Genomic DNA, 13,634 nt, shown 5'->3' on the forward strand with positions numbered 1-13,634 from the left:
TTTGGTTTATGGGCCATTATGGTTTTATAAGTTGTAAGAAATCACACCAAATACAAATATGTAATTAAAAAATGTAGATTTATTTAAAGAGTAATTGAGAAGCTTGTTAAGAGCGTCAGACGCGTTTAAATTTATCACTTTGACAGTACGTAAAAAGTTGGTAGTGCCCGAGGTCAGCCAATTTGTTTAGAAAGAAGTATCTAGATTTTAAAATTAAGATATCTCATAAACGGACTCTACGGCCGGCATTTACAAAGCAGACTTTTTTTACAAGGAAAGATTGGATAATTTGAATTTTTTACTAAAACTTTATTATACAGTAGTACAAAAAAGTTTTGGTATTTTTAACACATGCAATATACCGCAGGTGGCGCCCTCTACAAGGTATAGCGAATCCGTAAACGATTTCAATTTCTCGTTCTAAAAAACCCCCTTACACCAAATTTAAATTTAATATCCTATGAAACACTCGAGTAACTTCAAAAAAAACGATTTTATATTTTTCATTTTGACGCCGTGTATATTGAATACCGAGCGCCCAATTAAAAAAATACATAACGAAAGTCGCATTATTTTGGTCTACCCTATATGTGGCCGGTCGATTGGCCTCCTTTTTCCGGACACCCTATATAATCGGGCAGCCATAAATATAAATTGCTAATGATCTAGAATAATGTATTTGGTAAACCAGTAAATTCCCATGTATTTCCTAATAATAAACACAACTTAATTTTCAAAAAAAGTCGTACCTTTCTCTCTCATAATCACTAAGCATCGCATAAGGCTTAAGCCTAGGATGCGTTTTATTTCCATCCCACCCCGAATACGAGTCCCCGTGCCTCCACCCATTTTCCAACTTCCTGGAGGCCCACGCATCATGATAATGTTCCGAAAACTGCTGTACAATGTTATTTAAGTCGTTGTTTAACTGCACCGAAGACGTGTTAATGGGCTGAGGGTTGTACGGTCCGTCTGGGCCGGACATTGCTGCTTTGTTGGAGTACCACTCGTCATCGTAGTTCTTCGAAAGAGAATAATCAGGAGGCAGGGCACAACCGATTGCGGTAAGACAAGGTAGTGCTTTACCGAATAGTTCTGGATCGTAGTCCATTTTACTAAGCGAATCGAAAATGTTGGAGAAAAGCATCATTGTGAGGCGCTTTTCTTCGTCGCTGGCTGCACCGTAGAGTCCTAGAATAAAAAGAAATTTTATTCTAGTAAAACTAGTACATTACGGTAGGTATAGTAAGTACTACTAAATAGGTTATTTATTTCCAGTGCTTCTAAATAATCGAATTTCTAATATCGTTCGCTCGTTTAAAGCTACCAAAACTTTAGATACTATAAAGGATAAATTGCTTCTTGCTAATTTATAAATTGTCAATAGATAATAGATCTAAAACACTATCTAGATATAGTCGCTTTCGCTCTTATCGTGCGGGTTCAAAGGTCACCACGTAATATGAATCAAATTAAAAAATCAGTGGCTGCCAAAATGTTATTTTCTTGAGAGTTTGACAATACATTGAACGCCGTCATGTGACATATTAAAGCCGCGTATACACCTTAGATCATAATTAATAACTGACGTGATGCCTTTAACGCAGTAAAAATGTCTGCGGAATACTACGTATCCGAGATTCGACATGTAAAACATACGTTGGTTATTTCCTGTCATGACGTGAAAAAGCCCATAAGTATAAAGCCCGTTGGGTATATGCCTCATCGGTATATGCCTAGAATCCCCGATATTCTACTAAGTTGCCAGACATAATATTTACTTTTCTTTTTTGAAAAATTGTCCGAAATAGACGGAATTCTCAATAACAATTGTTCTTTACGCAATAATATCTAAATCTAAGCATTTTATATTTTTTTATGAGAGAAAAATGCCTCCCTAGCCTTTCATTAAAATTGTACATATTTCATTTAAAAATGGTTGTTACCTAAAAAAAAATAACCTAAATTGAGAAATTAGTATACGATTTAGCATGACCCTATGTATGTGCATAAGATACTAATTTGTCGATTTCAGGGCAGAGCGTCTAATTTTTAACGATTATTTGATCTTGTCTTCTTCTTTGTTTATGTGTGATTAAGTTTTTTTGTAATAATTATTGGGAAACTATACATTTTGGTATAGTGACAAACAATTAATTTGTATTGTGTGTGATGCAGTGCAGTCAGAGATCAGAAAACTACTTCCTTTTTTTAAAGTTCATGTTACAATTTCACTTTTAAAATGACATTTTAATTTTATGATTTATTATTTCTCGTTCGACCCAATCTATACGTTGATGCATAGAAAATTAAAAAAGTTGTGTTATCTTTTCTTTTGTATCAGTTAAAAGTCAAAAAAGATAAAAAATAACTAAAAAAAAACTGGTGAATGCGGCTGGCATTTCTATCTCCCAGCGCATTCACCAATTCATTTATTTAACTTTGTTTAAAAAGATAAATACGAGGCGAGCTACAACAGTTCTTTAAAATGTCGTTTTCTTATGAATATTTATTTATTTACACATTACAAGGCAAAAAAAGATTGAAACTAACTATTAAAAAAATGGAGAATGCTCCGGGCATATCTATCTCCCAGCGCATTCACCAATTTATTTACTTACCTTTGTTTAAAAAAAAATTGTACTTTTTAATCATACCTAAATAATAAACGAAATGCAAAAAGAAAACTAATTATTTTAATAACGAAAAAGAAAATAAGGGATTGCTTAGAATGTACAAGAAGTAGCTTAAGCGCTTGGAATTAGTTTAAGAATGGTGCAAAAGGTTGTATATGAAAACAAGAACAATCTTATTTCCAAGCAGGAAACAAAGTGTAAAAGGAAGAAGCCGAAGACTGAAGATTTAAGTGAATGTGTAAAAATGAAGTAACAAATTTGACTACAAAAGGAAACTAATTATAACTATCATTATCACTAACAGAGTCGGAAAACTCTTCGTCATTTTCCGAATATTCTTCAAATGAAGTAATGATCAATGGTTCAACTTGGATATCGAGTACTTTTTCTCTCTTCCACCAGATTCTAATAATGTTTTCTGTGTGATCCACCGATTTCCGCCAATACTCCTTTGTGATGTGATTCAATGCCTCATTCCAAACAGCTTCAACCTGGTCAGATCTAAGCCCAGCACCCACATGCTTCTCATAATAAGATTTTGACGCTGCCCATATAAGCTCAATGGCATTAAACTGGCGACAATGGTATGGTGGCAATCTTAAAACTTCATGGCCATATTCACGTACTATTTCGTCAACAGCATATATTTTTGGTCTTTTCAGCGATTTTGCAATTGAAAGAAGTTCGGATTTTAGCATATATGGCAAGGGATTCTGATTTTCTTTTACTAACCATTCATAAATTTCGCTTTTTCTCCAACTTCCATTTGGTTGTTTATTCAAAATTCTTGAATGATACGACGCATTGTCTAATACTATTAAGGAAGGTTCTTGCAAGTTCAAATCATTTTTCAAACATCATTCACAATTCATATTGTCATGATAATCCATACTTTTAGACTTAGAAGAAAAAATTAAACTTGCACTTGGGACGAATCCCGTTGAAGACCTGGCATGTAAAATAATAAATCGTTTTCCCTGACCACATCCTTTTTTTCTTTTCACGCTTTTCACAGATTCATCTTGCCAAGATTTTATTCCACTCCCGTTTGAAAATATCGAAGTTTCATCTAAGAATACCCCTTTCCTTAACTTTGATCACCGTCTATAGATTACAACTATATTGTAATCTATAGACGGTGCTCTTGATTTTTTATTTTGTGTATATTGTCTTAAAAATCCTATTCGTTGGCTCACAATATTTAGTAGTTCACACAAATATCTTCTATTGCAGTCTTTTTTATAGCGAAAACCTATGCTTTTAATTAATTTTGATAAAGCAGAAAGTCCAATTTCCAAAGTGCCGCGTTGCTTTAAAACATCCCTCAGAAATGGCAGCGTTATATTTGTTTTTAGCCTATATAGTTCATAAATCCTATCCCTTACTTCCATTTTTACACATTCACTTAAATCTTCAGTCTTCGGCTTCTTCCTTTTACACTTTTTTTCCTTCTTGGGAATAAGATTGTTCTTGTTTTCATATACAACCTTTTGCACCATTCTTAAACTAATTCCAAGCGCTTTAGTTACTTCTTCTTGTACATTCTTAGGCAACCCTTTATTTTCTTTTTCGTTCTCGAAGTAATTAACAACATTAAGTACCATTTTTTTGGCTTGAGGATTTAGAAATCCACAAAAAAGCTTTTTCTTTTCCATAATTTGAAATTTAAATTATCTTGTGACAAATAATGTCATCCGTCAATCGAAACGAGACAGGCATGTTTGTTATGAAAGTAATTGTTTTAGAACCACTTTATCATTTTATCTTCTTTTGATACAATAACGTTTATGCATATATCTGTTTCGTTTATCTGACGCGTTGTAGTTAAAAAACGTTGTTGCGCAAATTGAAATGAAACGTAACTACAAAAGTTTGTCGTTGATAATACGATACACCCGCACGATAAGAGCGATTTTGACTTTATATTCCTATAATGATCTAGACCCTAAAATCATATAGGTATATACTATTTTGTAGTTTAATCGTGGGCCTTCATGCATTTTTGTTGCTTAACTTTATTAGATAAATGATGCGAAAAAAATTAGAAATCAATATTTTTGATAAGGGCTAAGTTGAGTCAAACGTAAAATTTTAAGTCACAGAATTCATTCAGAGTAAAAAACTGGAAATCGTATTTTACTCTTATTTTAACCAATTCGGTTAATTTGGAGATAATAAATATAAATTTTCGGCATTATTCTGAATTGATTTGGCTTAATTTGAGAACAAAAACTAGAAGTTTAAAAAAACTTTTTTTTTCTTTAATTGAAGAGCGGTGCTTCAATTCCTTTCCAAAAGCATCTATTTTTGTATGGTTGCTTGGACTTTCTATAGAATACCTATTATATTGGTCTGAAGATTTAAATGGTATTACCTGATAAAATTAGAGTTTTGCAGATTGTAAGACTTAAGTTGAGTTAAACTGATTAATTAAAAAAAAAAATAAGCCCTTTCGGTCAGCTTTATTAAAAGTTATATAATAATATAAGACACAAAAATAGCAAATATTAAGTACTTACTTATCAAAAGTACTTAATATATGGTAAAAAGGTCGATTTGGAAGCTCACAAGTTTTTAGTAATTTAATTTTAAAAGTGTTGGATTGGTTATTATTGAGCTTTTATCTTACATCTCTCTTGTATACTATTGGTTTCTAGTTATTTATTATTAGTTTTCCCTTTTATAAAAAAAAATAAATATAAATATTTTATAATATATACTGGATTAAGGAATTTGTGTCACATGTACTTTTCATTAATTTTAATCGCAAAAAGGTTTTGGCTATGTATCTATAATAATAGTGCAACCTAAATTCCAAAATTATTTAAACTAAGCTAAGAAATTTTTTTTAAAATCCAGGCAAAGAGAAAAAATATAATTATGATAATGAAAATTAAAAAAATTCTTTTAAGTATTATTATAGTTTTATTATATTTCTGTGTACGTTCTATTGCTGGTTTTTGTACCAGTCACTTGCTTTATAATATTATTCTGTTTAATCATTTTAAGTTTTAAGAAAACTGCAAAATTTAATTTAATTTTTCTATAACCCTCTTTTAATGAAAATGCCAGTTTCTATAAGCTAGTACAATATAAGAGTAAAATTCACTTACCTTGTCCACCACTAGAGCCATAATACTTAGCACACCGATCATAATGTAATGTCAACAGCCTTAAAGCGACAGTTGTGTATTCTGATAAATTTGATACGTCAACGGTCAATTTTCTCAATAACTTCAGCAACATTGAAGGTTGTAGCTGACTTGTCAAGGCGACTAAAAAGTCTGATACTGCCTCTCTTTGTCCTTTAGTAAGCATCCTATTTTTAGACAGCCTATAAACTGTATGTAATGTAGCATCGAGAAGTGACGCATAGTTTTCCGCTTCACTATAGAATTTACTGTGCTGAATTAATAATGGTAGTATGGAATTGCCTATGTAACGGTTCATACTCAGAGCCATGTCAGATTCGCTACCATCATGCTGAAATAGGTATTTGCTACAATATGTTTTGCTTCTTAAACCCGTTTTACACTATACAACTTCGCAAATGTTCTTGCATAATTTGTATTTCAAATCTTAATATACATTTTATGTAAACTTTATGTAATAAAACTTTTTAAACTTAATTTGGTGTGTCCCTAGAATTTTTTTTAAATATGATGTAAGAAGAAGAACCCGAATTAAAGGAAGAATTCAATTAGCTTTTGTCCCTTTCCATACTATCGAAAATGGATGTAGCTTTAATTTGATAGAAAATTATATTGTGTCAATACCATGAATACCAATTATTAAAATGATACCAAAAAAACATTTTCCAACTTAAATTTGAAACGGTAATGGATTTTTTTTCATGGCATATGCCCAATTTTAAAATATTCATACAAATGTTCTTTTTCTCTAATCATAGGTTTGTATTGTAATTTTTGTGTTATTTTTTTTTCTTGATATCTAGAAAACCATGTAGTATATTTGAAAAAAAAAAGTTCGGAGCGGTTTCTTCCCCCAAATTGTATAGTGCACGAAGGCACTAAAAAATAATAGACAGCTAAATATCGAAAAGTCAAAAGGAGGAAGAAGTAAATAAAATTGTTGGGCTTTATTACTCATTCTTTAAAGGATATTACTGATATTTACTGTTAAGATTTACTGTTATTATTCATTTGTCATAATATCTTAAAGAGAATCTCTGTATTAGATATGATTACGTTAAGAATTGAATGTGACTATGTATAGTTCGAAGTTTGAAAGTAAGATTCTTTTGACTTTTTCGTAATTTATTTGTTTTTTTTTTTATACTTATATAAATGGACAATTTTATTTCATTATATTTCACTTGCTATATTTCGATGGTTTATTTATTCTTGAAAAAAAACTATTGCACAAGAAATCGCATAGTGTAAAACTACTTTTAGATATAGTTGTCATAAAACTTACCCTATCAAGCATGGTGGCACACCTCAAATCGGGTAAGAAAGCTTCTTCAAGCAACTTAAAGAATAACTCTCTAGTTTCGATGCCATAGACCCTCTCGAGAAACAGAACTACCGATTGTTTGTGTGGCGGAGTCAAGCCAGAGGGCATATCCGACTTCGGCCTCTCTTCACCTTGAGCAGGATTATGGAGCGTGAATTTTAAACTTAAAACACCTTGAAGATCTTCTAGAGGGACCAGTGAACGTAGAATGGCTCTTGCACGTAAAGATTCGTTTTTACCCTAGGTGGAAATATGCCTTTTTAAAGTTAATTTCTATAAAATAATAAAAGATAATTGCGGTTATCTATGGGATGTTTCATTTTCATCCCTTTAGGATTATTTTCTTAAGTTCACTAGGACTAGTAGATCCTACATCTACATCTGAAGCATATAAGTTAAAATTCACTTCAAAACAAAAACCTCCTCTGCACTCCCATATTATTTAAGTATTGTATTGACCAAATAACAAAGCCTTACTTTAAAATTGTCATCACCAAGGAATCTTAATCCAGTCTACCTTAACAAACTCCTCTTGATTGTAGCAATAAACCCACAAATTCTTGCATCTTTCATATACTATTTCCATAAAAAGAGACTTTGTAATTGTTAGTTATGTAAAATGTAAGTAAGAGTAAGGGGATTGTTATTTAGGGAAAATACATACAAGCAGACTTACTAACATTCAAAGGAATAATGAGGTTTTAAGGATTAAGTTGAAAAATATTTAAAGATTTTAGTATTGTATACTTCACAGATGGCCAAATACATTAGATTTGCACTTCTTCATTTTTACGCAGATGATACACAAATGTATAAATCCTGTAAGTTACACCAATTGCTACAAACCATAAATCAATTGCATGAAGATTTAAGTACGCTTCTTTCAATCTCACAGAAACATTGTTTAGAGCTCAATCCTTCTAAATCTCAAGTCTTACTTTTTGGTAGAGACAGGGCACAAAATTCACAATTACCTAATATTAAATTAACGTTAAATGACGAAAGTCTTATTGTCACCGATTTTGCTAAGAATTTGGGCCTAATTTTAGATAGCAGTTTAAGGTTCACTCAACACATTAATATGTGTATAAAGAAAGCCTTTATCAATTTAAAACTTATATTTAAGCAAAGACACTTATTAACAACTTCAATGAAAAGGATGCTCTGTGACTCTTTAGTGCTTTCCCATTTTAATTTTGCAGATGTGTATGGACCATGCTTGCTAGAAAGAGATAAATACCGTAGCCAACTAATACAGAATCATTGCGTAAGGTTAATTGGGGGTCTGCGGGGCAGGGAACAGGGAGTATCGGCTAAATTAAGAGAGTTGAACTGACTTAGAATGAATGAGAACGAATAGAGGCGAATATTTATACAAAAAAATTAAGTTTCGCACTGAAATACATAACTTAGATCTTCGCGACAAAAGCTCTATAACCATACCACGTCACTCCACGTCTATCTTTGAGAGATCTTTTATTTATAATATAGCGAAGCTTTACAACAGGATTCCAAATAATTTGAAACATTTGCCGGAAGTGTCTTTTAAAAAAAAAAAATTAGGTCTTACATTAAATATTTGATGTAGTATATTATGATGTTTTATAGTGGCTAATCTGATTGCAATAATGTTTAGGGTGTAGTACTTATTGATATGAAATACTAAACTCACGAATTTACATATAATTTGCTTTTTTTTATATAAATTATAGTACCTATGTAAATTGTTATGTAGTTAGTTTTAGCTTAAGGTATAGGGTTCAGTAGAGTAGCTATAAGCTAGACTGCGCCGTAATAGACCTTAGCAATAAGTTTATATTTTTGTATTATATGGAAAAATAAAATTCATTATTATTATTATTATTATTATTATTATTATTATTATTATTATTATTATTATTATTATTATTATTATTATTATTATTATTATTATTATTATTATTATTATTATTATTATTATTATTATTATTATTATTATTATTATTATTATTATTATTATTATTATTATTATTATTATTATTATTATTATTATTATTATTATTATTATTATTATTATTATTATTATTATTAAATGATTAAGACAACCTTTTAATATGCATGGTGGAATACCATCTGGCCGAACTGTTTTGTTTATTTTGACCTTGATGATCATTTAAAATTTCATCTACAGATATCAACCGAGCCCAAAAAAAAAAGGCTTTGTGGGTGGGCAATCTAAACCATTATTATTTATGTACAGTGATTTGAAAAAAACTGGCATCTCAGATTTCAGGAGCGTACGGATTTCACAAAAGACCAAAATATATCGGGATTTATTTTTTAACCAAATTCCACATCCCTCTAAATTATTAGTATTAGGAGAACTTTAATTTCAATCTTATGATCAAATTAATAAAAGTTCATATTTACCAATGAAATGACAGCAGAGTCTGGAGCACATCTTCCGAGCAAATCTACTAAGGTACAATAGAAATTTAAAATAGCCGCCCCGGTGTCTATATAGTCCTCATCGTCGTCGCTTTCGGGCAAAGGATGCGAAAAGTTCTGCAGGTTGACTGTGCCTTCGGGCGCGTCCTCGAGCATTTTTCGTCGATCGGTGATCCTCTCTGACATCTGAAAAATGACTATGAGACCAAACTCCTCTGAAAAAAAAAACGTTCTTGCCTTGTTGGCATCGACGATTGCCTTTAAAAGACCTTCGCCTTCACCTCTAAGAGCGGGTCCCAAACACTCCGGTCTGCGGATCAAAAGTCGAATAACTAAATTGGCGTTTTCTTCCACGCTTTCGCCGTTCACCCAAACGCAGAATCTTAAGAAATCTAAATATCTTTCGCCTTCTACTGGATCCCAACCTAAATCTGGATAACCCTATAAGGAATATTACTTAAATTCATTAAAAACTAATTTACTTAAAAGATGGGTATACCTTCTCGACAAGTTCGGTATTAGACTGAAGCCCGCACCTAGACAAATATATGGCAATTTTTTCTAAATAATGTTCCCTCAAAGCCAGTGCTAATTCTGTGTTCTCCATAAGTGAAGAATATGCTACGTCTAAGGGGGTAGAACCTCGCAGACTAGGTCTAGATAAGAGAATGTTACTATTGTCCAGCAAGAAATCAAAATGTTCAAACATGGCTTTTTGATTTTGCCGCCCAGTTCTGCAAAAGTAGCATAAGAAACGGCAACAGGCCACCACCATTTCGTGCGAAGTATCCTAGAATAGAATATGAGTACATAGAAATACAGGTTAAGGTTTTATTGTGAAAATCTGGGTGACAATAAAAAGTGCCCTTTGAGGTCTAAAATATAAGAAAGGAGTATTCCTACCAAATACAAAGCAGAATATTCTATATAAATGTTGTTCGGAATATAAATCATTTTTAACTAAAATTTCAAGATGCATTTTGCATGCATTGCATTTTGAATAGTTTTTTATAGATAAAAAATTATCATTATTCTTATTATTAAAAATATTATGTTAAGTTTTCATATTGGCTTGTTTTTTCTCTTCAACTTTTAAATATTCTTAAATAAAACTTAATATAGACACCAAGTTAAGTATTTATTTACGCCAAAATTCCGTACTTAACAGAAAGTTTAAAAATCGAAATTCTGATGATAATTGGGTTTAGAAACCAGATGCAAACTTAAAATAAAGTGTCGCGCTATTTCGAGAAACTCTGGGTTATTGGTCCACACTGATTCAAAGTAGTTTGAGTACAATTGCAATTCAGAACTCGAATAAACGAGTAAGAACTACCCTTAGACAAAAACAAGCATCGGTAAGCGAGAATACAAACTGAATATTATGAGGAAACACCAATCACCTTGGCAAGACGTAGCTCGGGATTACGATGTAGGTCACAAAACAGTTTTAAAAATTCTAAAGTCAGCAGAAAAAAGCGCCTTTAAAATTAAACCAGTCCAGGAGCTTCTATTGTAGATTGGAATTTTGTGACCGTCATGAATATGGTTGATAATGGTCAAATACTTTTAGACTGGATATTATATATCAGACGAAGCTACTTTTACTATTAATAGAGACGTACAATTTAGAGTTTTCCAAGCCAAAATCTTATCACGTGGTCTTCGCAAATATCTACTATATCTTTTTATGTATAGGCATAGTTTATCTTTTTATGTAAATCCGTCAATTGCTGTTAATGGGTGGTCGCGCAGCATACACAACATCAATCAAAAATCAATGCGTGGAATGAAATCATTGGAGATCGCATTATTGGCCGAATATTTTGTTAACAATGTAACTGGTGACAGATATCTTAAATTTTATAATAAAACATGTTATATGTTTAAGGAATTGTTGAAAGGGATAGCGCCACATGCAGATTCTAACAAAGTGAGGATTAGTTGGCATTGGTTCGTTTTGTTTATGTTGGCGTTTAACCAATCTATTTTGCAATCCGGTAAATTGCAAAATAAACCGAAATTTTAATATTATTTGATTGTTGTAAAATTTACCCGATTAAGCACAAATTATGGGTGGCAACCCTAATTGTAAATTTTTATGAAAAATATGAATTAAAACTTGTTTATTTGATTAACAGAAAACACAAAACGAATATGTATGAACTTTTTTGTTATTGATACTGACTTAAGCATGTTAAACCAAGATTTAGACTCAGAAAGTCCTTTAATGATTGATGATTTTTATAATTAACAGCGTAAATTGTAGAAAAATATTTGAGGGTATATCTAATAGAAAACAAGTGTAGTGTACCTACTACAAGTAAGTGTAAAATAAGGGTATGAGTAAATAAATAAAAAGTTTTTTTTCTTTGTTATTAGTAATATAATTATTATTACAAGCATATGTTACTGAGTAACTTGTTTATTTGCAATTATTAAAAGGTTTTATTTTTTACTTTTTCAAACAAAAACTAAAGAAAAAACACAGAACTTCACAAATGTCGAGTATAAACACAGAGCCGTTTGACAAAATGACATTTTGTGCATCACTAAGTTTTTGCTTGCGGTGTTGTCACTCCAAATTTTTTAGAAGTGGTTTTAGGAATAAAAATGTTATTTTTTTTGGTTTGAACATGGTATTTTTGCTCTTAGAATGGTTATCTATTTCCACTTTTTAGTTTTAATCTAAAATCCAACAAAAATGAACATCATTATATATGTTAATATATAGCTGAAAATTTCCTTTTTTGAAAATAAACATAAACTTGACAACAGAAAATCGGTGAATATGTTTGTAAAGAAAACACCTCCTTGCCCCTGAGCACACGTTGAACTCAAAGTTGTTTATTGATTCTAGTCTATCAATTTCAAGTTTGAAACTATCTTCGTATCTCAGAAATAAAAGAAAATAGCAAATTTTTGATTGTGGTATTGAAAGTTTAATAAAATGGCTCAGGTCCGAGCAAACCGCAAAGATAGAGATGCAAAAAACAACCGCAAAATGTGACCCAGAGAATAATTTCTTAATATTAATTTAAATATTCTTTATCTAACTTACTTTCTCTTTACTGGCACCAGTTTCTCCTTCAGGGTTAGGAGCTTGAGTACTCGCATCTGACTGAGCCTGCGACCTCCTACCGAGTGTGTTTATCATAACGGCCATCACATTCTCATGAATCCTTAAGACCCGAATTAAATCTGGATGTTGGAAAAAAGTGTGGTTATTAACGAGTTTCCATAGCCTCTCTCTCATAAGATCTTCTTCCTCTTGCGACATTTGAACTGGGAGCAGCGCACGAATTTGGCTAAGACCTATCCACATCTCGGCAACATCGATTTTGGTTTTTGCGTTTATAATGTAAGTTTTTTCTAAGGCTCTTATTAGTTCTCCCACTGAGTCATATTGTCGCACCAAAAGGCTGAAAATTCAAATTCAAAACAAATTTATTTATCATGAAGGTAAATAAATAATCATATACAAAATTGTAGCATAATAATATACATATGTTGTACAACCCACCAAATACATAATAAATAGGACCAGGTCTCGATTATAGAGAACCGTTTACACAGGTTCATCATAAGATAGAACCTGTGTGGCATAGCCCTTCAAAAACCTTAAAAGTAAAAAGTAAAAAAAAGATTTTCTTAATTATCGACACATGCATGTGTTGAGTATCATATTTAAGTATTTAAGTAAGGCGAAGCAGGCAGGGGTTCTGGATATGCAGAAAAGGTAAATTAATTAATATTTATAACAATAATAAGTAGACAGCAATAGAAGATCGAGCGGCTCAGCTCTTTTAATTTTTATTGTAGATTAAGTATTGTTTTTTTGAGAATCAAGCAGTTTATTACGAATATATTTTTTATATGCAGTAAACGGAAAACTTTTGCAATTAGCTGGAAGTCTATTCCAAAGTTGAGAGGCGACAAAAACAAAAGATTTTTGAAAATTTGCTGTTCTATGTTGTGGTATTCTAAATAAATTTATAAATCTAGTGTTATGCTCATGAAGAAAATTTGTAAAATTGTTAGCTAAATATAATGGCTCCCTAGTTTTTATAACTTTATACACGAAGGAATACATGT

At 31.4% G+C, this 13,634-nt stretch overlaps 1 protein-coding gene across 1 annotated transcript in view; it reads right to left on the minus strand.

Annotated features, from left to right (window-relative positions):
- LOC126741622 (ryanodine receptor) overlaps positions 1 to 13,634 on the minus strand; it is a 249,779-nt gene that overhangs the window by 85,415 nt on the left and 150,730 nt on the right. The window contains exons 37-43 of the mRNA XM_050448136.1: positions 12,601 to 12,961; positions 10,039 to 10,329; positions 9,777 to 9,980; positions 9,522 to 9,725; positions 7,074 to 7,352; positions 5,750 to 6,119; positions 750 to 1,191 (exon numbers count right to left, since the gene is read on the minus strand). Of these exons, the coding sequence (XP_050304093.1) occupies positions 750 to 1,191; positions 5,750 to 6,119; positions 7,074 to 7,352; positions 9,522 to 9,725; positions 9,777 to 9,980; positions 10,039 to 10,329; positions 12,601 to 12,961 (2,151 nt within the window). The remainder of the gene's footprint in view (positions 1 to 749; positions 1,192 to 5,749; positions 6,120 to 7,073; positions 7,353 to 9,521; positions 9,726 to 9,776; positions 9,981 to 10,038; positions 10,330 to 12,600; positions 12,962 to 13,634) is intronic.

Source organism: Anthonomus grandis, chromosome 1 (assembly GCF_022605725.1).
Source record: "Anthonomus grandis grandis chromosome 1, icAntGran1.3, whole genome shotgun sequence".
Taxonomy (NCBI): Eukaryota; Metazoa; Arthropoda; class Insecta; order Coleoptera; family Curculionidae; genus Anthonomus; species Anthonomus grandis.